The sequence below is a fragment of the Vanrija albida genome (assembly GCF_041260175.1).
Source record: "Vanrija albida strain AlHP1 chromosome Unknown contig_2, whole genome shotgun sequence".
Lineage (NCBI taxonomy): Eukaryota > Fungi > Basidiomycota > Tremellomycetes > Trichosporonales > Trichosporonaceae > Vanrija > Vanrija albida.
Window position 1 is genome coordinate 2,943,576 of NW_027191421.1, and position 21,601 is coordinate 2,965,176.

At 66.2% G+C, this 21,601-nt stretch overlaps 10 protein-coding genes and 3 non-coding genes across 13 annotated transcripts; 6 read left to right on the forward strand and 7 right to left on the reverse strand.

Annotated features, from left to right (window-relative positions):
- Window positions 1-62: 62 nt before the first annotated feature.
- Q8F55_002825 (uncharacterized protein) lies at window positions 63-780 on the forward strand (the record flags this gene model as incomplete). Its single annotated transcript, XM_069351411.1, has 4 exons — window positions 63-76; window positions 323-411; window positions 444-691; window positions 724-780. 4 exons carry the CDS (start codon window positions 63-65, stop codon window positions 778-780), a joined length of 408 nt encoding a protein of 135 aa, XP_069211797.1.
- Window positions 781-972: 192 nt separating this feature from the next.
- Window positions 973-1,066, forward strand: Q8F55_002826. The gene has a single exon. It is a non-coding gene; the product is annotated as a tRNA-Ser (tRNA).
- A 258-nt stretch (window positions 1,067-1,324) lies between these two features.
- Q8F55_002827 (uncharacterized protein) lies at window positions 1,325-2,901 on the reverse strand (the record flags this gene model as incomplete). Its single annotated transcript, XM_069351412.1, has 5 exons — window positions 1,325-1,418; window positions 1,469-2,068; window positions 2,105-2,217; window positions 2,260-2,332; window positions 2,369-2,901. 5 exons carry the CDS (start codon window positions 2,899-2,901, stop codon window positions 1,325-1,327), a joined length of 1,413 nt encoding a protein of 470 aa, XP_069211798.1.
- Window positions 2,902-3,494: 593 nt separating this feature from the next.
- Q8F55_002828 (uncharacterized protein) lies at window positions 3,495-5,448 on the forward strand (the record flags this gene model as incomplete). The annotated part of the gene is made up of 6 exons (XM_069351413.1): window positions 3,495-3,876; window positions 3,930-4,168; window positions 4,261-4,283; window positions 4,404-4,675; window positions 4,737-4,979; window positions 5,027-5,448. 6 exons carry the CDS (start codon window positions 3,495-3,497, stop codon window positions 5,446-5,448), a joined length of 1,581 nt encoding a protein of 526 aa, XP_069211799.1.
- A 108-nt stretch (window positions 5,449-5,556) lies between these two features.
- Window positions 5,557-8,298, reverse strand: SRC1 (inner nuclear membrane protein enriched at telomere/subtelomere region; the record flags this gene model as incomplete). Its single annotated transcript, XM_069351414.1, has 6 exons — window positions 5,557-5,945; window positions 5,989-6,187; window positions 6,226-7,116; window positions 7,155-8,067; window positions 8,137-8,150; window positions 8,233-8,298. 6 exons carry the CDS (start codon window positions 8,296-8,298, stop codon window positions 5,557-5,559), a joined length of 2,472 nt encoding a protein of 823 aa, XP_069211800.1.
- Window positions 8,299-8,581: 283 nt separating this feature from the next.
- Q8F55_002830 (uncharacterized protein) lies at window positions 8,582-9,617 on the forward strand (the record flags this gene model as incomplete). Its single annotated transcript, XM_069351415.1, has 7 exons — window positions 8,582-8,663; window positions 8,700-8,726; window positions 8,762-9,050; window positions 9,113-9,213; window positions 9,250-9,314; window positions 9,393-9,509; window positions 9,558-9,617. The coding sequence occupies 7 exons, from the start codon at window positions 8,582-8,584 to the stop codon at window positions 9,615-9,617; spliced, it is 741 nt and encodes a 246-aa protein (XP_069211801.1).
- A 53-nt stretch (window positions 9,618-9,670) lies between these two features.
- Window positions 9,671-11,704, reverse strand: Q8F55_002831 (uncharacterized protein; the record flags this gene model as incomplete). Its single annotated transcript, XM_069351416.1, has 1 exon — window positions 9,671-11,704. One exon carries the CDS (start codon window positions 11,702-11,704, stop codon window positions 9,671-9,673), a length of 2,034 nt encoding a protein of 677 aa, XP_069211802.1.
- Window positions 11,705-12,372: 668 nt separating this feature from the next.
- On the forward strand, window positions 12,373-14,199 carry Q8F55_002832 (uncharacterized protein; the record flags this gene model as incomplete). The annotated part of the gene is made up of 4 exons (XM_069351417.1): window positions 12,373-12,750; window positions 13,138-13,465; window positions 13,501-13,714; window positions 13,752-14,199. The coding sequence occupies 4 exons, from the start codon at window positions 12,373-12,375 to the stop codon at window positions 14,197-14,199; spliced, it is 1,368 nt and encodes a 455-aa protein (XP_069211803.1).
- Window positions 14,200-14,893: 694 nt separating this feature from the next.
- Window positions 14,894-16,924, forward strand: Q8F55_002833 (uncharacterized protein; the record flags this gene model as incomplete). Its single annotated transcript, XM_069351418.1, has 1 exon — window positions 14,894-16,924. The coding sequence occupies one exon, from the start codon at window positions 14,894-14,896 to the stop codon at window positions 16,922-16,924; it is 2,031 nt and encodes a 676-aa protein (XP_069211804.1).
- A 250-nt stretch (window positions 16,925-17,174) lies between these two features.
- On the reverse strand, window positions 17,175-17,255 carry Q8F55_002834. The gene has a single exon. It is a non-coding gene; the product is annotated as a tRNA-Ser (tRNA).
- A 1,671-nt stretch (window positions 17,256-18,926) lies between these two features.
- On the reverse strand, window positions 18,927-19,718 carry Q8F55_002835 (uncharacterized protein; the record flags this gene model as incomplete). Its single annotated transcript, XM_069351419.1, has 5 exons — window positions 18,927-19,038; window positions 19,073-19,196; window positions 19,234-19,280; window positions 19,403-19,547; window positions 19,604-19,718. 5 exons carry the CDS (start codon window positions 19,716-19,718, stop codon window positions 18,927-18,929), a joined length of 543 nt encoding a protein of 180 aa, XP_069211805.1.
- A 655-nt stretch (window positions 19,719-20,373) lies between these two features.
- Window positions 20,374-20,466, reverse strand: Q8F55_002836. Its single transcript has one exon. It is a non-coding gene; the product is annotated as a tRNA-Pro (tRNA).
- Window positions 20,467-20,697: 231 nt separating this feature from the next.
- Q8F55_002837 (uncharacterized protein) lies at window positions 20,698-21,292 on the reverse strand (the record flags this gene model as incomplete). The annotated part of the gene is made up of 2 exons (XM_069351420.1): window positions 20,698-21,048; window positions 21,206-21,292. The coding sequence occupies 2 exons, from the start codon at window positions 21,290-21,292 to the stop codon at window positions 20,698-20,700; spliced, it is 438 nt and encodes a 145-aa protein (XP_069211806.1).
- Window positions 21,293-21,601: the final 309 nt, after the last annotated feature.

A 21,601-nucleotide genomic window follows, 5' to 3' on the forward strand; every position in this document is an offset into this window, starting at 1 on the left:
ATGCCTGATGAATCGCGTGCGAGCAGCGAGCCACCCCTCCGCCACATTGCGCACGCACCGCCATGGCGAATGCGAGGTGTGTGCGCGTGTGCATTGACAGTGGGCCGAGTGCCCAAGCTCACTCCACGTGCGGCGGCACTGCCAGCACTGCTTCATCGCCGTCTCGTCTCACGTCGCGTCGTCTCACGTCTCACGTCTCAGACTTGTGACTTGACCACACTCACACCTCGCCTCTGACCCACCGCACCCCCCACCATGCCCGCGTTCGACCGCATCATCACGCCGCGCTGTAAGCCTCCCCCCCGCGCAGCACTGACCCCAGCGTCGTCGCCGTCATCGGCGCCGCGCTCTACGCCTGGATCGCCGTCATCAGCGCAAAGGACCTCGCCGAGCCGTGGGGCGGGCACCTGCGTGAGTCGTCCCCCAGCGGCCACTGACCCCAGTCTACCGCGTCATCGACATCAGCGTGCTGCTGCTCGCTCCCTCGATCGCGTTCGACACGCTCGTCAAGATCGTGCTCGCCCTCACCGAGAAGTACTTCCCCCCCAAGGCGGGCGTGTACAAGCTCGCGTGGCCCATCACCGCGGCCCTCGCGACCCTCTTCTTCGTCCTCGAGATCATCTTCGTCGTCACCAAGCACGCAGAGTGGCGCCTCTTCCTCCGCAACGTGCTCATCGTCGGGCTCAACTCTGTGAGCTGGGCACGCGGACCGACTGACCCCAGCTCTATGCGACGTACGACTTTTGGTCGGCCGCCCGCGAGCTGCGCGAGTGGAAGTGAGCGGGCCCGCTGGCGCCGCCGGTGATGTACACCGTTGCTATGCACACATACGACTGCTGGGCGTGGGCGGGGTGCAGGAGGCCGGTGGCCATGCAGCGCCGCTTGCCGAGACGGCGCCGCGACGAGGCACAACGCACCTATATAACCAGGAAACGCACCCCGCAGCCACCGCCGACCTCCAGGGACGGCGACGGTGCGATGCCCGAGTGGTTAAGGGGAATGATTAGAATCCTGTTCTAAGCATCATTTGGCGTCAGCCGCCTGGGTTCAAATCCCAGTCGCACCTTTTGTTGCGGCTACGATGCTTTGGGGAGTTGGTCGAACGCCAGAGGCAGGTGGATCAAGTGAGTATCCGCCACGCTGACCACCCCTGCCCATCTAAGCAGATCGCTGCATATGCTACACTCTATGTACAGGAATGTGTAATGTCCGTCAGTGTGGTGGGGCGGCGCTGGGCCAAGTGTCCGTCATGAATGAATGTGTTGTGCTGGGCGTGTCGTGCGTGTCGTGCTGCTGCGTGCTGGGCGTCCGCGTCATGTCGCGACTACCGCGCCACCCACGCCGTGTCCGTCTTCTTTCCGAGCCAGAAGCTCCTGCTGTGCCGGTGCAGGAAGCCGTTGACGCTCTGCGCGAGGATGCTGAGCGTGTCAGCTCAGAGCGCGCGGAACCTCCCCGCAGCTCCACTCACTGCGCAATGCTCCACGTCGGGTGTGACGGGTCCTGGTAGCACAGTCCCTGGCGGCCGGCGTCGAGCACCTTGCCGCCGGCGCTCATCTCGAAGCGCGAGCAGTCGGTGAGGCCGAACACCTCGGGCATGTTGCCGACAATGGTCTGCAGGCGCTCCCAGTCGAAGAGCATGGCGTTGGCCTCGGGGAACTCGGCCTCGAACGCCTCAAGCGCCGGGTCGAGCGCGCGGTTGTACTCTGCCGTCGCGGTGCGTAAGAGCGAGCTGACGTTGTGCCCGATGCCCGACTCGAGGCTGTACTTTGGCGCGTCGGCCAGGCTCGCCAGCGTGAAGAAGAGGAAGTGGCGCGCGCCGGAGCGGTACAGCTTGCCCGCTCTCGACATGAGCGCGTGCGGCAGCGCCGACGAGGTGCGGTGCAGCGCCGGCGGCGAGAACTCGCGACGCGCCATCTCGCGCACGTCGTTGATGCCGAGGAGCACGACGAAGAGGGAAGACGAGGCGTCCCAGTCGACGCTTGAGGGCCCAGGCGCGGGCGTGAAGAGCGACTGGAACTCGCCGACCTGGTCATCGAGCGCGCCCGACTCCTCGAGGCGAGGCGGAACCCTGTGATGTCAGCGCGCACGAGACAGAACCACGCACAGCTCGAGGTCGATGGTCGCGCCGTCGCGCGCAAAGTTCCAGTAGCCCGTGTCCTTGGGGTCCTTGAAGGTCGAGTAGAGGTAGTCGCTCCACTTGAGCCCGATCTTTGGGTCCTGAGCATGTGTGAGCGGGGTCCGGCGAACGACGCGACCTACCAAGTGGTCAGGGTGGCCAGAGCCGACGCCGCGCTGCTTGTAGTTTGACCCGATCGACGAGAACGAGTCGCCGCTGCGTGGTTAGCAGTGCATGCACGCCCGCGCGTACAATACGAAAAGCTTGCGCGTGCTCGTCCAGTCGAACTCTGCGCGCCCGTCGCGCAGGCGCTGCACGTAGAAGTTGTCGGGGACGGGCCGGGTGCGCGGCGTGTTGAGGGGGCGGGTGCGGGGCGCGGCTGTCGACGTGCTCTCGGCGGCCTCGGCCTCGTCATCCTCGTCCTCGACGTCGTCGGTCTCCTCATCGTCGTCAGCAGCCGCGGTGGCCGGCGCGCGTCTCGCCGGCTCGGTCGCGGTGCTCGTCTCGGCCTCGACCTCGTCGGCTAGCGCCGCGTGGCTCGTGTCGATCTGGGGGAAGCTGCGCGCGAACGCGACGAACGCGTCGTGCGCCGCGTCGGCTCTTGTCGCCGGCGACGCGGGCGCCGTCGCCACCGTCGAGAACGGGCCGAGCGACGTCCCGCCCAGTCCTGCGGGGTGCGTGAGGAGGATGAGCGTGGCGAGGAAGACGGCGGCGAAGAGCACGGCCATTCTCGTGCGCGGCGACTTTGTGCCGCCCGGGACGGCGGCGTACCGGCGGTCTGGCATGGTGCTTGCTGAAAGAGAGGGAGAGTGAGTGAATGGATGACGAGGAAGTGACTGATCCTCAATCGATCAGGAGCATGCAGTGTGCGCAATGGCCCTCCCTCGCTCGCTCGCTCATGCGGGCGGCGGCGTCGTCGGCGGCGTCCAAGTCAGGCTCAGGCCGGACCATACAGATGTTTTCCTCGCCGTCCGTCCGTGTGTTTCAAGCTCTAGCCAACGATGCCGGCACGTCGCGTTCCTGTCCCGCTCTCCGACTCCGAGCGAGAGCCCGGTAACCTTGACGGCACACTCTCCTGCTCCCCGTGTTGACAAAACAGGGGGTCGTGTGCTGTTAGCTGCAAGGGGGCACGGCAGGAGCGCAGGAGAGAGCATGCGTGCGTGTACCAAACACACCGCCCTCCCCTCCGTTCGGCGACTTGGCGGTGGTATACTTGGTCGACGACGCTGGATGCATGCCTTGCCTCTTGACGACCATCAGACTTGGACGCGCAAAACTCTTCTTACTACAATCCGCAGTTCGCTGCTCGTGCTTGGCGCGGCAGTTCCTCTACAACAACAACAACGACGACGACGACAGCAACAGCAGCTCGCTCGCAATGGCCGTCATCTGGCGGCGCTGGCCCGTCCTGGCCCTCGCGCCCGTCCTCCTCCTGGTGCTCTACCACCTGGCCGCGCGCGACGACCGCGGCCACTCGACAGTGACAAAGTACATGCCCTTGCCGCGGCCGCTCGCGCACCCCCAGTCGGTGTGGGGCAGCGGCATTGGCCCGCTGCCGTTCGACCCAAAGCAGCACCACGTCCTCATCGCCACCCGGCCGACCTGGCACGAGGAGGTGTGGCTCTGGACCGCCGGCATGCTCACCGAGCTCGGCGTCAACCACACCGTGTTTACCGAGTGCGACGGGCGGGCGGCGAACAACAGCTGTATACGGTACGGGCTCCGGGAGCTGAGCGAGGAGGTCGGGCTGTGGAAGGGCGGTGAGTGCGGTGGGCGAGGGGGGGAGGAGGCGAGGCGCGGCTGACTCCCCCAGACATTCACTACAAGTCTGAACTCTTCGCGGCCGTCAACACGCCGCTCCCGAACGGGCACTACGCCGACACAATCTTCCTCGCGACCGAGAAGGACGACCTCGAGTGGGCGACCGACAGGCTGCTCGACCTGTGGCACGCCCGGCCGGACGGGCACAAGTTCCGCGTTGTGGGCGTGTACCACGAGCCGACGGGCGATACCGACGAGTATGCAGAGCGGTGGGGGCTGAGCGGGGCGCTGGTGAGTGCGGCGAGTGGCCCAGCCGCACCGCAGGAAGCGGGGCGGCGAGGCGGAGGCGGCGTACGCTGTACATTGTGCTGACGCCGCGACAGAGCTTCCTCACGCTATCGCCACAGTAAGTCGGCCTCCCCCTCCCTCCTCCCCCTACCACCCCTACCTCCCCATCCCCCCTTCTCCCCCTACCCCTACGCCCTTCCCCACCCACGCACCCCGCACCCCGCTAACCCCCTCGCAGCGTGCAGACCCACCTCGAGCAGCGCCTGCGCACGAAAGCCGCGTCCGAAGAAGCCTCGTGGCGCGGCATCGAGAACATTCCCGTGCGCACCATCGTGCCATGGTTCCCCGCCGACGACGCCCACCTGTACCCCGACACGCCGGCCGGCGCCGTCGAGGGCGCGCAACGCGCGGCGCACAGCGTCCCGTCGCGCGCGTGCATCAACGGCATGATCAGCCCAGATCGGAGGGCGTACGGGCGCGAGTTCCAGCGCCTCGAGTGGTGGCTTGAGCGTGAGTGTCGCGGCGCCTTGCGGCGTCGCGCACCGCGTACATAAGCTGACACCCGCGCTAGGCGACCCAGGCCTCTGGGGATACCGCAAGCTCGCGAACGGCTTCTTCACCCCCATCGCGCCCAACGACCCCAACACGTTCAAGCTCCTCATCCTCGGGCAGAGGGACACGGGCTACGAGCTGCCCGACCCCGGCGTCGTGGCCGCCGCCGTCGACTTTGTGCACGACTACGACCAGCACGAGCTGTACGGCCACATGGCGGGCGTCGACATGCTCCTGCTGGCTTGGAACCGGGCGTACAGGTGTAAGTTGGGCTGTGTGGCACCGCGCCACGCCCGCTGACGCTCGCAGACCTCGACTCGCAGGCGTCGTCCTCGGCCTTCACCACCCTCGAGACCGAGGTCCCCCTCGTCGTCACCGACATCATCACGCACGCGTACGACTTCCTCGACGACAGCGTGTCCATCGTGCGCCCCAACGCGCTGCCCGAGATCGACGTCATCGGCCTCTTCCGCCTCTTCCCCAACGCGACCCACCCACAGGTCACGCACGAGGAGCTGACCCGCCGCGTCGCGCACATCTACCCGCCCCCGTACCGCCCCGAGCTGCACGAGCAGATCGCGACCATGCTCAAGGCTGGCTGGCGCCGGCCGCGCGACAACTGGAAGAAGAAGAAGGCAGACTTGAAGAAGCGCAACCTCGGCGTCCTGCGCGACGTGCTCTCCTCACCCATCAACCAGTGGGACCCAGACTGGCAGGGAGGGCGCGAATAGTACCATAACATTATATTGCTCCGGCCGCGAGGAACATTGCATGCATTGGCTACCGGTTTACAGCCACACGTCACACAAGATCCATACGATCCATACACACACGGAACACTAGAACGCGATCGCCCGCGATGGCGACGCCGCGCCATCAATCTGCTTGGATGCCACACCCGTCCACTCCCACGTCTTCCACACGTCGCCGTTCACCTCTCGCTCCCGGACCTGGATATTCGCGTTCTTCTCGACGTTGTCGGTCACGCGGTCCCACAGCCGTTGGCGCGTCGCAGAGCCCACAGAGGCTGGGAGCACCACATCGCGCAGCTGCTGCGAGGGGAGGTAGGGCTGGGGCGTGACGACAGGGTCGACGTAGTGCTGGTACTCCTGGTCCTGCAGTCTCTGCAGAACCGTTCCGACCAGCTCGCGAACGCGTTCCGTCTCCTCGCGGCGCGTCTCGATGCTACGAGCAACGTACGCGATGCCGAGGAGGACGAACAGAGTGGCTACACGGTCAGCACGAGTATCAGAAGCCCGCGCCAAACTCACAGATCAACTGGCTCTTCCACCTGTCGAGAAGGCTGCGCGCCTCGAGCTTGGCGCGGCAGGCCAGGGTAAACTCGGCGTGCGACGCCGCGTACCACGAGCTGCCATCTGAGTCGATAGACTCGATGACATCGTCGTGGGAGACAAGGTCCTTGAGGGCGGCGTCGAAGAGCTCGTCAAACGCCTCGCGCGACACCGTTGGCTGCAGAGTTAGTGATAGCCGCAATCGATCAAACTCACAATACGCCTCGATGCGAACGACTCCCTCAGCGTCTCCTCGGCGACGCCGTAAATCTCACCAGCGCCCTTGTTGCCTTGGTCTGGGAGGCCCTTGCAGATCACATCGCCACGGTGGCGCGACAGCTCGCCGTTGACCTCGCGCACGAGGGCGCCAATCTGGCGCATGCGCGCCGTGTCTGGGCGGCAGCGAGGGGGGAAGACGCGGCTCTGGAGTCCCGGCCAGCCGTCAAACAGGGGCGCGAGTGGAGAGAGGATGCTAGGAGTGAGAATGTACTCGGGCGCACACTCCTTCACCTCGCCCTTTTCGCAAGTGGCGTGCGCCGGGCAGGCCGTGCAAGCCGTAGGGCGGGGAAGGAAGGGCAGAATGGGGAGAGCGGTCGCGTCGCAGACGAACGGCGGGGTCTGTCCAGGGTTGTCGACCTGCCACTGCGCGCGGCGACTGTGGCATGCCTGAGTGGCAGCGATGGCCGCCTCTCGCTGCTCGACAAACGAGTTTGTCTTCGAGCCAACATCACAGTAGCCGTTTGACGACGACGTGATTTTGTAGTTGGTCGAGAGTCCAAGGCCGAGGATGGCCAGCAGCACGAACCCAATAGTGGACGGGGTCGGCGCAGTCGAGGGCTTGCGGCGGATAATCGCCTTGCGTGGCGTCCGCACGACGGCTTGCGACACCTCAACCGAAGGCTCCTCGTCGACAGCTGCCGAGGTTATCTCGGTGAGCTTCTGCTGCACAACGCGGTTGTGATCCTCAGCAATCTCGATGTGAGATTTAACGCGCTGGTCGCCAGCACCGGGGCCAACCTTGCGGAGGATCGACGTCGGCGCTGACGTGGCGGTCCATTCGGACGGCCTCGGCGCGCGACGCTTGGTCTCACCAAGGCCAAGCGAAGACTGACAGTCAGCTTAACAGTCGAGTGACGATCGCTCACCTTGCGCCGGCGACGCTCCCGCTCGGCCGCTTCCCCACTGCCACTCTGGAACGGGTTAAAGTCCGAGAAACCAGAGTCCTCGTTATCGGCGTCGGATCGCCGCCCCGCGCTGATGCGACGGTTCTGGACAGGCGCCTCCTCGGGCTCGCTTCTCTCCTCCTTGATATCCGCCGCCTTGACACTCTTGCGAGGGCGGCCGACCTTCCTCGGGGTGGGCGCCACAGCGTCGCCCTGCACCTCGGGCTCGACCTTGGCCTTGCGCTTGGAGGGCGAGGCAAGGTGCGCAGGGATGTCTGGGACGGGAAGTGCAAGCGAGTCGCTCGCAGTCGACACCGAGGGTCGCTCGCTCTTTCTGCGGGAGCTTGAGGAAGGCGGGGCAGGGGAAGACGGGGTCACGCCCGAGTAGGCCCGCTGCTGACGCGCAGGAGAGATAGGAATGTCCACGATCGGCTCATTCTTCAGCACCCGCTTCCTGGTCGAGGCAGGCGCGGAGGGAGGAGCCGGCGCCAGGAACTCGGAGGGGATCTGGGGGACAGGCGGCTCGACGGCCACAGGGGCAGGGGCCGGCTCGACCGTCTTCCTCGGTCTTCCTCTGGGCCTCTTGGCGGGCGGAGCAGGCTCCGTCTCAGGCTCAGCTTCGGCGTCCGGGGCCACAGCCTCTGGCGCCGGCTCAGAGACCTTCTTTGGCTTGCGGCCACGCTTCGCGCCAGCGACGGGTGCGGCCTGGACGATCGGCGTCTCGTCGCCAGTTTGCGAGGAGACGGCGACGATGCCGTGGGCAGAAGGGCGCACGCGCGAGTCGGCGGCCAGAATACCGCCAGCGCGCGGCACGAGCTGAGTGTTGAAGAGGTTGACAAGGTCAGCCTTCTTGGCGTTGCTGAGATAGTGAATGTTGTGCTCCAGCAAGATAGAGCTGGGAGGTGTTAGACGCATCACAAAAAAATCGGGAGAAGCCTCTGGGCCCCGTGGATGAGGTACTTACCGTAGTTGGGCGACCTGTTAGAGGAAATAAATTAGATGGAGTGACAAGAGCGGCGTCAGCGTGACACGGGTGGCCAAGAGGGAAGGCCGAGCGCACCTTTAGGGTCGAGGCCTGGAAGCCGGGTGCGAGGTAGACATCTCGCGAGGGTGGTGCTGAGGACATGGCTGGCGTCCTTGCTGTTGTCTGAGTGAGTGAATGACGATGGATGGATGAGGAATGATTAAAAGAGTGAAGAGGAGAAGCGTGTCGTCGTGTTTGTCGAGGTGTGAGACCTTTGTTTGTGCCGTGCAAGGGCCACCGCGCTAAAGTCGAAATGCGATTGAAATTGCTTCCGTCGATTCCATCACAGATCACCCACCCCCACCCGCGACCTCCACAATCGACGACCACCGTCAACCGCAACGACTTTGTTGACACCCTCTTCGTCTTGCCTCCACCCAAAACAATGCCACCAAACGCAAAAGCAGGTCCATCACGCATCCCAGACAAGGTGGAGCCTCAAGGTCCCCTAGGCGTCAGCTACAAGGGTGGGTCGTAGTTTCCGATGCTATCTGACCCACCAGAAACGGTCGACACGCTCGCATCATTCCGTGCGTCCCCCTTCCCCCTGCACAACTGACCCCAGTCGAGGTCGTCATCCACACCATCCTCTGCATTCGCCAAGTGTACCCGCCCACGACGTTCACACGGCGCCGTGCGCACGGTGTCGCCGTGTACCAGTCGCGCCATCCCGCGGTGCGCGACTACGTCTCCAAGGTCGTGGCCGCGATCCGTGACGAAATGGACAAGGGCACGGCCCGCCGCGTGACCGTAGTGATCAAGACCACGACGACCGGGCTGCCGCTCGAAAGGTTCATCATTGACGTGGGGTACATGCCGCTCGAGGGGATGGAGGGGCCAGGGAGGGAAGCAAAGTGAGCGTCGAGCTGGGCGTCGCCGCTAAGCAGCTCTCTCATCACCTTCGCTAACGCAACAGAATTGTCAACGCGCCGACTGCAGAGGATCTGTCACTCCGCCTCCGCGCGTTCCTCATTCGACTGGCGGCACTCGACGGCCAACTATTAGACAACCCCCCAGGTTAGCTCCACGTACACAGAGAAGCTGACGCTCCAGAGGACACGACATGGGCAATAATCGTCGAGACGAACGACGACCTCGAGCCAGGAGCGGCAGAAGGGGTAAGTGTGCTTGTGATTCCCACTTCACCCTTGCTCTCAGCTGCCCCGAGCACGTTCGATCCTCAGCTGACGCTGCAGACCCAAACCCCCTGGGTCCCCGCGCTCGCCGCCGACACACTCTCAACCAACTCGGCAATAGCGCCGCACCACGAACCACTGCTGAGCGTGCGAGCCGTCGAGACCGGTGTCATTGACGTGAGTACTCACGCTGGCTGTCACTTTCAGCACCTGATAGCCATGCAGCTTCGAATGATGGTGCAAGAATGCGCCGCCAAGACCGGGGTCGACCACCTCGACATCTAGCAACTGCGGCCACAGCATTATTATGACATGATGATAGTGTACCACGATATGTACTACAAATCCCACAGCGCGACGCCTTTGTGGTTGAAGCTCCACGCTCCCCAGCTCCTCAGGCTCTTGTTGTACTCATCCGCAGTGATGCCCCGTCCGTCGCGCCCACACAGAGTGGCAAGCGCGACAACGCTGACCTGCTGTCCCCTCCCTCTTGCGAGCTCGTCGATGCTGACGTCGAGCCACCACCACCCGCCACCCTGCTCCATCGGCACCATCGCCTCCTTGACTGGCCGCCACGGCATGTACAGCATGAGGAGGTACGGTGCTCCGTTGCCGTGTGCCACCGAGTCCCAGTGCGGGCACACGGTCGTCATCTGGAACCTGACGCTCGGCGGGTCGGAAGCGACGAGCGGGATGGGGCTCATGGTCGGCTCGATGCTGTATTGGTCGATGCCCTCCTCCGCTGCCAAGCCAGTGACCGTCGGGCGGGGGAAGCCGCCGTTCGTGCCAACGGTGTACTCCTCCCAGCTCGGCGGGTGCGGCACGTAGAAGCGCGAAGGGTCGGCGGGGAAGTGGGTCCGCCCAAAGTCGTTGTTGAGCATCGAGAAGTGGATCGGCTGAAACCGCGACGTGAACGTCTGCTGAGCGAGGTCGATGTTCCCGGCACCCCAGCACGCGTCGACGAGCTTCCAGCCCGACTCGAGATGCACCGCGTTCCACGCGTGGTTGGCGTCAAAGCGCGGGATAGGCTCGCCCTGCACCCAGTCGCTGATGCCTGCGCCTTTCCCATGCCCGCTCACCACGACGCACTCGAGCCCGGCGCGCTGCGCAATGGCCGCAAACGTGTCTGCGTACCCCTGGCACACGGCCAGACCGGTGCGGATCGTCTCCTCGGGGCTCATGGCGCGCATGGTGCCCGCGCAGAACGTCACAACGTCGTACGCGACATTGTGGTGGAACCACGTGAAGATTGCGCGCGCCTTGTCCGTCGCCGACGGGAACGGGTCGCACAGCGCTTCGGCGAGGTATCCGACCGCGTCGTGTGCCGGGAGGCTCGCGCGCGGGTACGACGCCGCGTAGTGGTCTGGCTGGGAGAAGTCGCGGCAGACCAGACAGTCGGGCGGGTTGGGGTGGAATCCCGCGTAGAGCTGCGAGGCCGCGGGCTTGGGTTTCGATGACGGGCGAGATGCGAGGGGCACGGGGGGAGGAGCCCCCGGATCCGTCATGGGAGTGATTGGCAAGGGCTCATCGGGTGTGACGTCGTCCGCATTGAGGTCTGTCGGTGGCCATTGAAGCTTCCGTGCTGGTGCCGGCGAGGCGGGCTTGGGGGAGGCCGGGAGCGCGGGCTTGGCTGATGAGGGCAGCGCGGGCTTGGCTGACGACGGCAGTGCCGGCTTGGACGACGTCGGCAGCGGCGGCTTGGAGCTGGGCAATGGTGGCTTTGCCGCGGGCAGGGGCGGCACTGTGCGCGCTGCTGGGGCCGGCACCGGGTCGATCGACGGCCGGCGAGCCGGCAGGTCGGGGTGTGGGTCCACGGACGGCCGCCTGGGCGGGAGCTTGGGCGTGCTGTCTGCTTTGCGGGGGGGAAGGTTGGGCCGGTGCGTGTCTGGGTCGACTGACGGCCTGCGCGGGGGCAAGCTTGGCACCGCCTCGGTGGTCGAGGTGCGGCTTGGGAGTGGGGGCCGGGCCTGTGGGGGGCTTGACGGCGACTCTGCCCCGTCAGACGTCGTCCGGCGCACCGGCGGCGCCATCTCCTTGTGATAGCTGTACGTCGGGGCTGGCTTCTCCGGCCGCTTCGGGAAGACTTTGGGCGCCGTCGGCCGCGTGAGGCGGTTCACCTGCTTGTCATCGCGCGCCGCATGCGTCGGGGGCGGGGCGACGGCGCCGTTGGCTTTGGGGGGTGGTAAGCCGCGCTTGGCGATGTAATGTGGGAGCTCTTCGGGCTCCTCGACGGGCGGTGGGGCTGGGGGAGGAGGCCGCGGTTTGGACGCGCCGGCCTGTGCTGGTAGAGGTGCCGTGCCCCCCGCGCCGAGGTTGAGCGCTGCGATGCGGTCCTTGAGGCTCTTGAACTGCGGCTCTTCGTCTTCGGCCATTGCGGTGGAGTGGAGTGGAGTTGGTCAAGAGTGCCGAGGGTATTTATGCGATTGCGGGCTGTCTTGTGCCCGCCAGGTCGGGTCCGGTGCGCGCTGTGGCTGCGGTGCACAGGGTGGCGGTTGTTGTCAAGGTACGGCGCCGAGCAAAGTAGGCTGAAACGCACGGGTCGGGGAGGGAGAGGAAAGGGTAGGGCGGGGCTGGGTAAAAGAGAGTCTGGACACTGAAGCTCGCGTGGGTGGTTTCGCTTGCAGAGATGCAGACGCAGATGGTGAACTCCGCTTGATGCATTGCCAAGACGTTGCCAGTGCCGTGCTTGTGCTGCGTGCAGTGGCACTTTGTCGCTGCGGTCAAGTGTCTGTCGGTCGGTCGGGAGAGCAGTGTGCTGCCGAGACTGCTTAGTGCGCAGCCCGCAGATCTCATCTCTGAAAGTGGCTCGCTGCCACACTTGTAATCAGGGCTAATCCGCTTCTGCCAAGCGGCCACGTGTCATTAGAATCACTTCCTAATCCATTTACCCTTACGGATGACGCATGACGCACGCCCGCCACGCCACGCACCGCACCGCGCCCCGCGCCGCGCCAGTGTGCATCTCGCGCCGTTACTCACAACCGTCGTAACACTGCTTCCTTCCTTCGTCCTTGCCACCATCCACTCACCCACAACAACAATGTCGACCTCACCAAAGCCGACATCTCCCACGAGCCCCAAGGTCGCCTCACCCGTCGCGAGCCCCACGGCGCCCGTGACCGAGGCTACGGCCGACGCCATCGCCGAGGCCACAGCCGACGACCACGCCAAGCCGGCCGATGAGACGACAGCGAAGACCACGCCCGCTGCTGCCCCCGCCGCGGCACCTGCCCCGGCGCACGCCAACCCCAAGGTCAACGAGCTCGCCGTCATGTTCCCCACAGTCGACACGGGCGTCATCGAGATGGTGCTCGAGAGCGTGGGCGGCAGCCAGGATCGCGCGATCGAGAGCCTCCTCCAGATGACCGACCCCGAATTCAAGCCTGACCCGTCAGCCCAGGCGGCGTCCGAGGAGAGTGTGAGTGCCAGAGCGAGGGAGCGCATTGCCAGAGAGTGCATCGAGGACTGGGAGGCGCAGCACTGGTCCGCGGGGTGGCAAGAGTCGCTGCTTGCAAGCGCCAGAGCAGTGGGCGAGCAAGTCGGCAAGTACTGGCGCGGGGGAACCTCCCCAGCGAGTGGCACGGTGAATGTCGGCCGGACTGCGTCTCTGGTGCAGACCCCGTGGATCTCCCAGGTGCGAGGACGGCGCGACGAAGCGGTGCGGAGGGACGCGGATGCGAAGAGGCGGCGGCGCAGTGTGCTGCGACCACGTTCAACAGCTGCGCCTGTGCGCTCCTGCCTTCGCGTCGCACCGCTCATGAATGACGACATCACGTACGCTCGCACACACTGCTAACAGCCCCAGCCCCAGGTTGACCTTGACGAGGAGTATGCCCGCGCCCTGCATCTGCAAGACCAGGAGGACGACGCTCGTCGGCGCGCGGCCCGTTCCCCGCGTGGCCACCCCGGCGACCGCACGCAGCAGCAGAGCCAGATTCCCGAGGTCCTGCCGTACCAGCCGCGCGTGCGCCGCGCTCGCCCTCCCGGACCCGACCCGTACGCATACAACGCACAGGCGGACCCCCACGTCCAGCAGCGTTACGATGGTTCGGCTGGTTCGCCAGGTGCCGTCCCTGGTGGCCAGCAGCCCGGCGCCGTCGCGTTCGAGGAGAAGCTGAACCAGTTTGCAGAGAGTGAGTTGGGGCAGTGGGCGCCACTGACGCCGCAGCCGGCAAGGCGACTGTGACGTCGTTCTTCAACAAGGCAAAGGCACGGTACGCCGAGTTCCAGCAGACGCGTGAGGAGAACCGCATTTCCCAGCAGGAGGCTGCGGCTACGTGGAACAACCATGCCAGTGTCGATGGCATTGTGCCTCAGCAGGGCTACGGACAGCAGCACGGCTACGGGGCTCCTTCTGGCCCTCCGCCCGGCGAGCGTCCTGGGTAGGTGGAATCATAGGTGCCCATGCTGACAGCACAGTACCAACCAGCGCTCGGTTTCGAACTGGTCGGGCAGCACTGGTGGCTCGGGAGGTGACACGGCTGCCAACCCTCCGCGCAGCTCGAGTCGCTGGTCGCCTACGGACAACTATGATGACGACGCCGTGCCGCTGAGCCAGCACGGCAACACGATCAACGTCGGTGGAAGGCGGTCGCCGGCTGCTGGTGGTGCCACGAGCCCAGACAGGGGAGCCGCTGGTAAGATTGATCTCGCCAAGCTCGGATTCCTGCCCAAGAAGCGTGTCGACCTCTCGACGCTGGAGAAGGACCCCAACCCGGACCTGCAGGGCGCGTCGTCGCCCAGGTCACCACCCGCCACTGGCAAGAGCCTCGTTGAGAAGATTCCCAAGACGCCGACGGAGGAGGTGAGCCCACACCAGCTGGGCGATGACGACGATGACGACGAGGACCTCGAGTATACCAAGTGAGTGGGCTAGGCGCGTACCCGCTGACCTCTAGGAACCCGTTTGACGAGAAGTAGTGGGAGCCGGTTCTAGTAGAGACGCGCTATTGGAGATGTTGGGTTGGGAGCAGCCGGGTGACTGACGACACGGGAACTGACCTTATGACGGCTGCACTGCCTTGATTGATCTTGGGACGACCCCGCTCACCACGATGTGGTCATCCAGGAACCACAAGGCAAGGAGCGCTGGCGAGAGGCCCAAGAGGTTGACAATAGCGCGCTCCAACATGGTTCCTCGCGTGCCACCGGGGAGAGGCTAAGGGGATCACGTGCAGGTGGGTATGGTGGCGATCGGGTGGGAGAGTGGCGCGGTCGCGACGGCAGTGGCAACAATGTCAGTGGCGACGGCTGCGGCGGCGACAGCAAGTACAACGCCGAGCATGAGCATCTCGGACGCGCACACCACCACCCATGCATGCAGCCATGCAAGAATGCGGTGCGCGCGCCCAGCTCGGCCTGCCGCTTTGAGCCAGGAAAGACGCGTTTCATCCCATCTCGGTCCCTGTACCTGTCCCGAGGGCCAGGCCATATTAAACCAGGGGTCGATCTTGACGACGGTGCCTCCCTCCATCGGATAACATGTTTGGGTGCTCGGCGCATGCATATAAGGGGGCGGTGCACAGCACATCGCGACAGCCCCCGCCCCGCCCGCGCAAACAATGGACTCGCCAGAGCCAGAGTTCAAGAGCCTCAAGGAGCGCATCGCGGCGCTGCGCCTGGCGGACGGGCTCGCGCCGCCCAAGACCGCCCAGCCGGGCGAGGTGCGCAAGAAGCGGCAGGCGAGCCTCGACGCGGCGGCGAGCGTGCCAGAGCCAGCGCCGCTCCCGACGCCCGAGACCTTGCCGGCGCGGCAGTGGGCGCCGGCGCGGCCGCTGCCTACCCCCGACGACGAGCCGCCTCCCCTCTCCTCGCGCGAGAGGCGGCCCTCGGCGCCCGCACGCGCCCTCCCCACCCCGGAGCACGACTCGCCCCCGCCCCTCCCCTCGCGCGAGCGGCGCCCGTCGGCGCCGGCGCGCGCCCTGCCGACCCCCGACGCCGAGTCGCCCCCGCCCCTCCCCTCGCGCGAGCGGCGCCCGTCCGCGCCGGCACGCGCCCTGCCGACCCCCGACGCCGAGTCGCCCCCGCCCCTGCCGTCGCGGGACAGGCGGCCATCAGCGCCGGCGCACGCGCTCCCCACCCCGGAAGAGGAGGCCCCGCCGCTGCCGGCCCGCACCCCAAAGCGGAGCCAGTCGCTCGGCGTGGGCGCGGGCGCGGGCGCGCCGCCCCCGCCACTGCCGTCGCGCGCCAACACGGGCTCGGCGCCGCGCCGCCCCATCCCGCTGCCCCCGGCCGAGGAGGAGGAAACGCCAGCGCTGCCCCCCCGCCTCCCGCCACGCACACCCACCCGCGGCTCCCTCCCCCCGCCCGCGGAGGAGGAGGCGCCGCGCCGGGCGCCGCCGCTACCGTCGTCCGCCAGGCCGCCGCTGCCGACCTCTGCAAAGCCGCAGCCTACTGCCGCGCCGCGCCGCGTCTCGCCTTCTCACCCCCCGCCCGCCGTGCCTGCCTGGGACCGCCCGAAGGCCGCCGTGCTCCCCCCCTCGCCCGCGACCACGACCCACTCGACGTCTCCGCCCCTGGCCGCCGCCCCCGGCTGCCTCCAGTGCCGCGACTTCTCGGCCGCCGACGCCGTCGGCGCGCTGTACCCGCGCGCCAGCCTGCCCCCCGACGACCCGGTCGGCTTCCTCGCGCACCACCTCTGCGCGCCGTTCCCCTCGCCCACCGACAAGGCGCGCGCAATCTTCACGTGGCTGCACCACAACATGGCGTACGACGTCGCGTCGTTCGTTGGCCACCTCGCCGGCGGGGAGCTCGCGCACTCGACCCCCGCCGACTCGATCCGCTCCGGCACAGGCGTGTGCTCGGGCTACGCGGGCGCATACGCCGCCATCGCGGTCGCCGCCGGGCTCGAGTGCATCGAGATCAACGGGCACGGCAAGGGCGTCGGCCACGTCGACTGGGTGGCGGGGCAGCCGGTGCCCCCGTTCGACGCGAACCACGCGTGGAACGCCGTGCGCCTCGAGAGCGGGTGGAAGCTGCTCGACGCGTGCTGGGGCGCCGGCTGGGTCGACCTCACGGCGCAGACGTTCAACCGCGAGTTCAAGCCCGAGATGTTTACGCGCCCCAACGAGCTGTTTGGGTGGGCGCATTTCCCCGAGGACCCGGCGCACTGGTTCCGCGACGACGGCACGGCGCCCAGCTGGCCAGAGTACGTCGCTGGGCCCGGGCGCGGCGTGCCACTGGCACAGTGCTTCGGGCAGGCGGAGGGCATCGACCCTTTCACCGTGACGCCGGGGCGGGACATTGCCGTCGGCAGCGCCGAGGTCGTGCGCCTCCAGTTCGGCAAGGTGTGCGGGCACTGGAAGAGCGAGGTGCACGGCGGGCAGGGAGGGCGCGCGGCGCCGCTCGTGCTCCTCCCGCTGGCCAACCCCACAGAGTTTGTCCCGTTCAACCACACGCCCGACGGGTGCTGGTGGTGGCTCGACGTGCCGGCCCACCGGCTGGGTGAGCGGGGCGGCAGGGCGATGGCGACGACGCTCAAGTCGATCGGCGGGCGCTCGGGCCGCGGCGTGAGCGGCGACGAGTTTCTGCGCCTCCACCGCCGTGAGCAAGTCGCGTTCGACAGCGCCCTCGTCGTGTGGGAGCTGGTGTAGGGGGTGGGGGAGGTAGATAGCAGCGGGGTAGATACCGTAGTAGCCGTAGTAGATAGTATCCGTAGTAGATAGCAGCCTGGACAATGATATGCAAGACATGCCTAATGTGTTGGCGGGGGAAGGAGCGGAACGAAGCGCGAAGCGGCCACGAACGCGTCCCGCCACGCCCGCCACACGCCACCTCGCACCATTCTCGCACCGCCCTCGCCTCGCGCGGACCAACAAAACGAGCAGCTCCTCGCCGCTCTGCCGACAACGACATGATTCGAACATGCGCTCCCGAAGGAAGTTGATTTCGAGTCAACCGCGTTAACCACTCCGCCACGTTGCCTTGTGGTTGGGGCGGCCGGGATGTATAAGAGCGGTGGCGAGCGCGGGGTTGGGAAGGAACGCTCGCACGCCGCCACTGCACCCAGTGCCGCCAACCCATTTCCCCCCCCCCCCCATGCAGAGTGGAACACGCCGCAGAGTGGAACACGCCGCCGGAGAAAACAGGGCCGAAACACTGAATGGTTGGAGCGATGGTGGCGGGCGGCGCCGCCCGCTCGCTCGCTCGCCGAATGCCGGCCGGCACCAAGCGCTCACTTGTACATATGGTAAAGCTACAACAGTTTTCTGTGACCAAGCGCTCGCAGCGCTCGCAGCTCACGGCGCGCCGCTCGAGTGCAGCTGGCTGAGCTGGCGCTCCCAGCACATGGGGCACGTGGACATGACCCCGCAGAGGGGGCAGGGGGGTGTCGACACGGACGCCGACGCCGGCGGGCTCGCAGCGAACAGCGACGCGACCTCGCACGCGCTGCTGGCTGTCAGCTGTGCCAGAGCCGCCACTCACTTGCTCGGCGCCGGCGGCCGCGTGCTCCTTGCGGCCATGGTGGGTAACGGGGGGCGGGGGACGCAGCTCATGCGACGAGCGTGGGTAGGCGTGGTTGATGGGCCAAGAGATGCGGCGACCTCCTCCCCCCGCCGCTGGCTTATCTATCCTGCGTGTCTGATCAGGCCGCAGAAACATCAGGGAGGGGGCAGCAGCAGCCGCCGCCTAGACGCCGCACGCTGTTGGAGTACGCCGCCAAAGTATCCGCAGCAGGGCGGGGCAGGAGATGCGAGATGCCCGCGCCGTTTCGGGGTCGCAGCCAGCCGCAACAGACAGGGGGGAGCTAGCGCGCTCGTGATGCTGCGGCATAGGGAGTGTTTTGCATTTTCCGTGGGATAGGGCGAGCGAGCCAGAGCGAGTCGAGCGAGCCTCGACTCGCTCGCTGGCCGGTGGGTGCCGCAGCCAGCGTCGCTGTGGAGCTGGAGCTTGCTTGACTAGCTCATGCGCGGGCGGGGCGGTGGTGCGTGGTGCGTGCCGCTCGGAATGCCCGGGATGCGTGCAGCTGCCCGTCTGGTGGCGCGGCAAGACCGCGGCACGCTCGCACGCACGCCGCCGTGGCGTGGCACGGCACGGCACGGCGCGCACGGCGCACACCCTCGACATGCATTATGCGCCACGCCGCGGGCCAACCGAAGGGTGCGAGGTGCGAAGGGCACGACGGGCCGAGCAACCCAGAGTCACTGGGAGACATGCCTCAACCCACTCACCCCACTTGGAGACGGACGAGGCGACGGGCGGATCAATCACGAGCCCACGAGCCCGGTGGCGGCGAGCACGCAGAGCCGAGTAACGTCATGTGTGCAGCAGAGCCGCCCGGTTCCGTGCCGCGCCGTCGTCCCCTGCCGCGCCGCGCCAGTGCCAGTGCCAGAAACAGCTTGCCGCGCCGCGGTCTGGACAAAAGTGGCCTCGAGCTAGCGGCACGAGGATGGCACGCCGACAAGACTAACGCCGCCCCACTGCCCACTTTTGCACTTCAGGCGAGATTGTACCGCCTGAACCCGCCATCGTCGCCAGCACAGTCATATCTCATCCCGCAATCGTTGTGTGTGCATGGCCCATGGAATAATAATGCTACATAGCCGGAACAATCGGTATTTCCGCGTGCGTGACGCGGCAAGTCCGCGGCGCTCCTCAGTCAAACGACAGGACGAGCTCCCCCTCGACCTCGACACCGCTGTCGCGTGAAGCCGTCGCGTCGGCGATCGCGTACGACCCGTGCCCCGTGATGCCCTCGAGCTCGCCGCTGCCCGTCAGCACTCGCCTCAGCCGGCACCCACCTCGCGCTCTCCGACACGATCGTCCATCTCGCCTCGACGCTGTCGCCGTCGTACGAGCCGCGCGTGTGCAGCGCCACGGCGCCCTTACGCCCGAGGATGGTGCCCTCGAACACGAGCGTTCCGGCTGTCGTCAGCGGGGGGTCAAACACAGCACGACCCACTAAACACGCCGCTGGGATCTCCGTCGTCGCCGGTGCTCAGCTGCGTCCTGTGCTGTCAGCGACCTGTACCGAGCGGACCCGGGGCACGCGGGGTGGCGCGGCCGCGAAAGGCGCGGCGCAGATCCCCGTCGGTATGCCGAGTGTGTTGTGCGACCTCGACCTCACTCACATCACGTATGTGGCCGTCGCGAAGCCGCGCATCGCATCGCCCTTGAACTCGCGCTCCGTCGTCACGATGCTAGGCGCGAGGGGCACGGGCGTCGAGGGGGTGACGGGCGCCTGGTCCCAGCTCGACGTCGTGAACAGGACCTGGACTGGGACGTTAGTCACGGGGGAAGGGAGCGGGGAGGGGCGGTGCGGCCACACGTACTGGTCGTAGGCGACGAGCTGAGGCGCGGTGCTGCCTTGGTCGCGGCGGCGACCTTGAACGGGGTCGTGAGGAAGTGGTAGTCTGGTCCGGCTGGCGCCGAGGCGTGCGAGAGCATGGCGATGGTCGTTGGCAGAGTGGATGCTGGATATGGGGGGGAAGTCGAGCGCTGGCGCTTGCGTGATGGGCAGGGGTGGAGCATTATGGTGGATGCGATGGTTGATATAGGCGGTGGCGCGAGTGGCCGGCGGCGACGTCGGCGCGTGTGCTCCCTGCTGATGCGAGCGGTGAGCGGTGAGCACGCCGCTGGCTCGCTTGGATGCCTGGCTGGCTTCCTTTGCCCCGCCCGCCCCGTGTCGCCCGACCCGAAGCGTGCAGAGTGTGCTGCTGCGGTGTTGTGTGACAACCACGGCTGCTTAGTACAAAGTTGCAGGTGACCAATGACGTCAGTCGTCAACAAATAGCACTCTAACTCACTCAGCCACCCAGTCACAACGGCCGAACGGGTCATCATTGACAATCACCATCATGGAGCGAGCTGGAGCCCGCAGTGACAAGTATAGACGCTGATGTGAGCAGCTCTGCTATCATGCACTACCCAAGACTTATTCTCCTATCTCTGTTTGCCGAGTCGCGCCCGAGGCGATCGCTACAGTGACCACAACGCCCGCTGATCCGCCCCTCTCCTCCTCAATTTCGCCCACACGCCCATCCCATTCGCCCACATCTGCGCCCGACCACCCTACATGATTGGTGCATGCACAAAAACGACAGGCCCTCGCCGGGATTTGAACCCAGGACCACTCCCAATGCTTAAGATGCTTCAGCGCCCTAAGAGAGTATGATAGCCACTACACCACGAGAGCCGATAAATGGTTACGTTTCGAGAAGGGTCGGGTCGCATTTGAGCGTCGCAAGTTGTGGCATTTGCACGATTTCTGTGGCTTTACCGCCCATCAGTGAGCCCATCTCGATCAGATGGTATCTGCATGCTTGGTATCGGGTTGGGTAGATGCTTGTCTTGCTCCTTCTTCTATGCGTTGGCCCCAGCCAACGTGAGGGGTGAGGCCACGCCGGTGGGCGTCGCGGCGGTCGCCTTATGCGCCAACACCGCACCCTCCGTCGCGCTCGTGCACCTCGGCACAGGTCTTGCCACAGCTCCACTCGCCGCACCGGAAACACCTCACGGCACCGATGTACCCGCAGCTCGCGCACAGCCTGCGCGGCGGCGTGGCCGGTTCGGGCGCCGCCGCGGTGACGTACGGCGGCGTGGGGGTGGCGGGGAGCTCCTCCAGCCAGTCGCGCAGCGACTTCTTGCCGTACAGCGCTCTCCTGACGTTTGGCGTCTGCTTCTTCTTCGCCGCGGCGAGGGCAGCCGCGGCCGGCGTGTTGGGCGCCGGGTCGGGGGGCTTGAAGGACGACGGCGGGATGTCGGTCGGGTTTGTGCGCTGCGTGCGTGAGCGTCGGCGAGGAAGAGGGGGGAGCGGGGAGGCACAATGCTGCAATGCACACCGGATGTGGTGCTGTGTCCCCGAGCCCACTGCAGCGGCTATGGCAGGGCGGCACGGGACAGACGCGCCGACGCCGACATCACGCCCAACCCACCTCGAGATCCTCGAGCCGACGCTGTATTCTCCTCGCTTGGAAGTCGGTCAATGGCTGGCCTGGGCGAACGGGCGCGAGGTTGACCATCGTGGTGATGGAGGTCTGGGGTGTGGTCGATGCTGAGTTGGTCAGGTAGAGTGGAGGGATTCGAGTTGATCGAGGTGATGCGCGTCAAAGTGCGTTGTGGTTGTTGATTATTGCCACCCAAATCGAGCAATTAGCTAGAAGTGCTAATGTGAATACAGGCGGGAGCTTTTTTTTGCACGACGGGCTAAGAGCAAGTCGAACTCTGCAGAGAACTGGCTCTCCATCGACCTCACTCTTCCTCACTTCTCCCTCTCTGCTTGCTCAGCGCGTTTGCTCCATCTTCAACCGAGCGCATAGCAGCACAACGCA